Below are 482 nucleotides of genomic sequence, written 5' to 3'. Positions count from 1 at the left end.
TCCCTAGACTACAGCTCGCTCCTGCGACTGTCGTGCCCGTCGCCCCTGGCTCCACGGTTACTCTTCTCACTCCAGTAAGTCTTCAATAAATGCGCGGCTCCGGCATCACGGCTGTTGCTGCAACTTATTATCAGATTGAATGCTTATTTTCATAGGGTTACACTCTAAAGGCAGATAAAGGCGCCCAAATCTACGCTGCCTTTATTNCTGTCACTGGACCAACTTTTGTTCCTGCTAAGCCTGTCAATGGTGGCTTCTCTATCACTATTCCCAAAGGGTTCGCTGGCCAGACCTATGTTGTCTTGACCACTTGTAATGAGAGTGTCTCTGATGACACCACTGCTGCTGGTCCTGCCATTCTTCAGGTATGCTTAATTTATGTCCAGTTGATTNTATCGACCTCGTACTAACAACTACAAGATCTCAAACTGAATGCAACAGTAATTTTATATTACAAAAAAAGTTTATTTATTCAGTTTATT

At 44.2% G+C, this 482-nt stretch overlaps 1 protein-coding gene across 1 annotated transcript; it reads left to right on the top strand.

Annotated features, from left to right (window-relative positions):
- Positions 1 to 14: 14 nt before the first annotated feature.
- On the top strand, positions 15 to 432 carry M431DRAFT_11968 (hypothetical protein; the record flags this gene model as incomplete). The annotated part of the gene is made up of 3 exons (XM_024912078.1): positions 15 to 74; positions 240 to 365; positions 421 to 432. Coding segments are annotated over 3 exons (198 nt in total), but the record flags the coding sequence as incomplete, so codon positions are not given.
- Between the last annotated feature and the right edge of the window lie 50 nt (positions 433 to 482).

Source organism: Trichoderma harzianum (assembly GCF_003025095.1).
Source record: "Trichoderma harzianum CBS 226.95 unplaced genomic scaffold M431scaffold_468, whole genome shotgun sequence".
Taxonomy (NCBI): domain Eukaryota; kingdom Fungi; phylum Ascomycota; class Sordariomycetes; order Hypocreales; family Hypocreaceae; genus Trichoderma; species Trichoderma harzianum.
The sequence above is the reverse complement of the archived record's forward strand: the minus strand, read 5'-3'. Positions and strand labels throughout refer to the sequence as shown.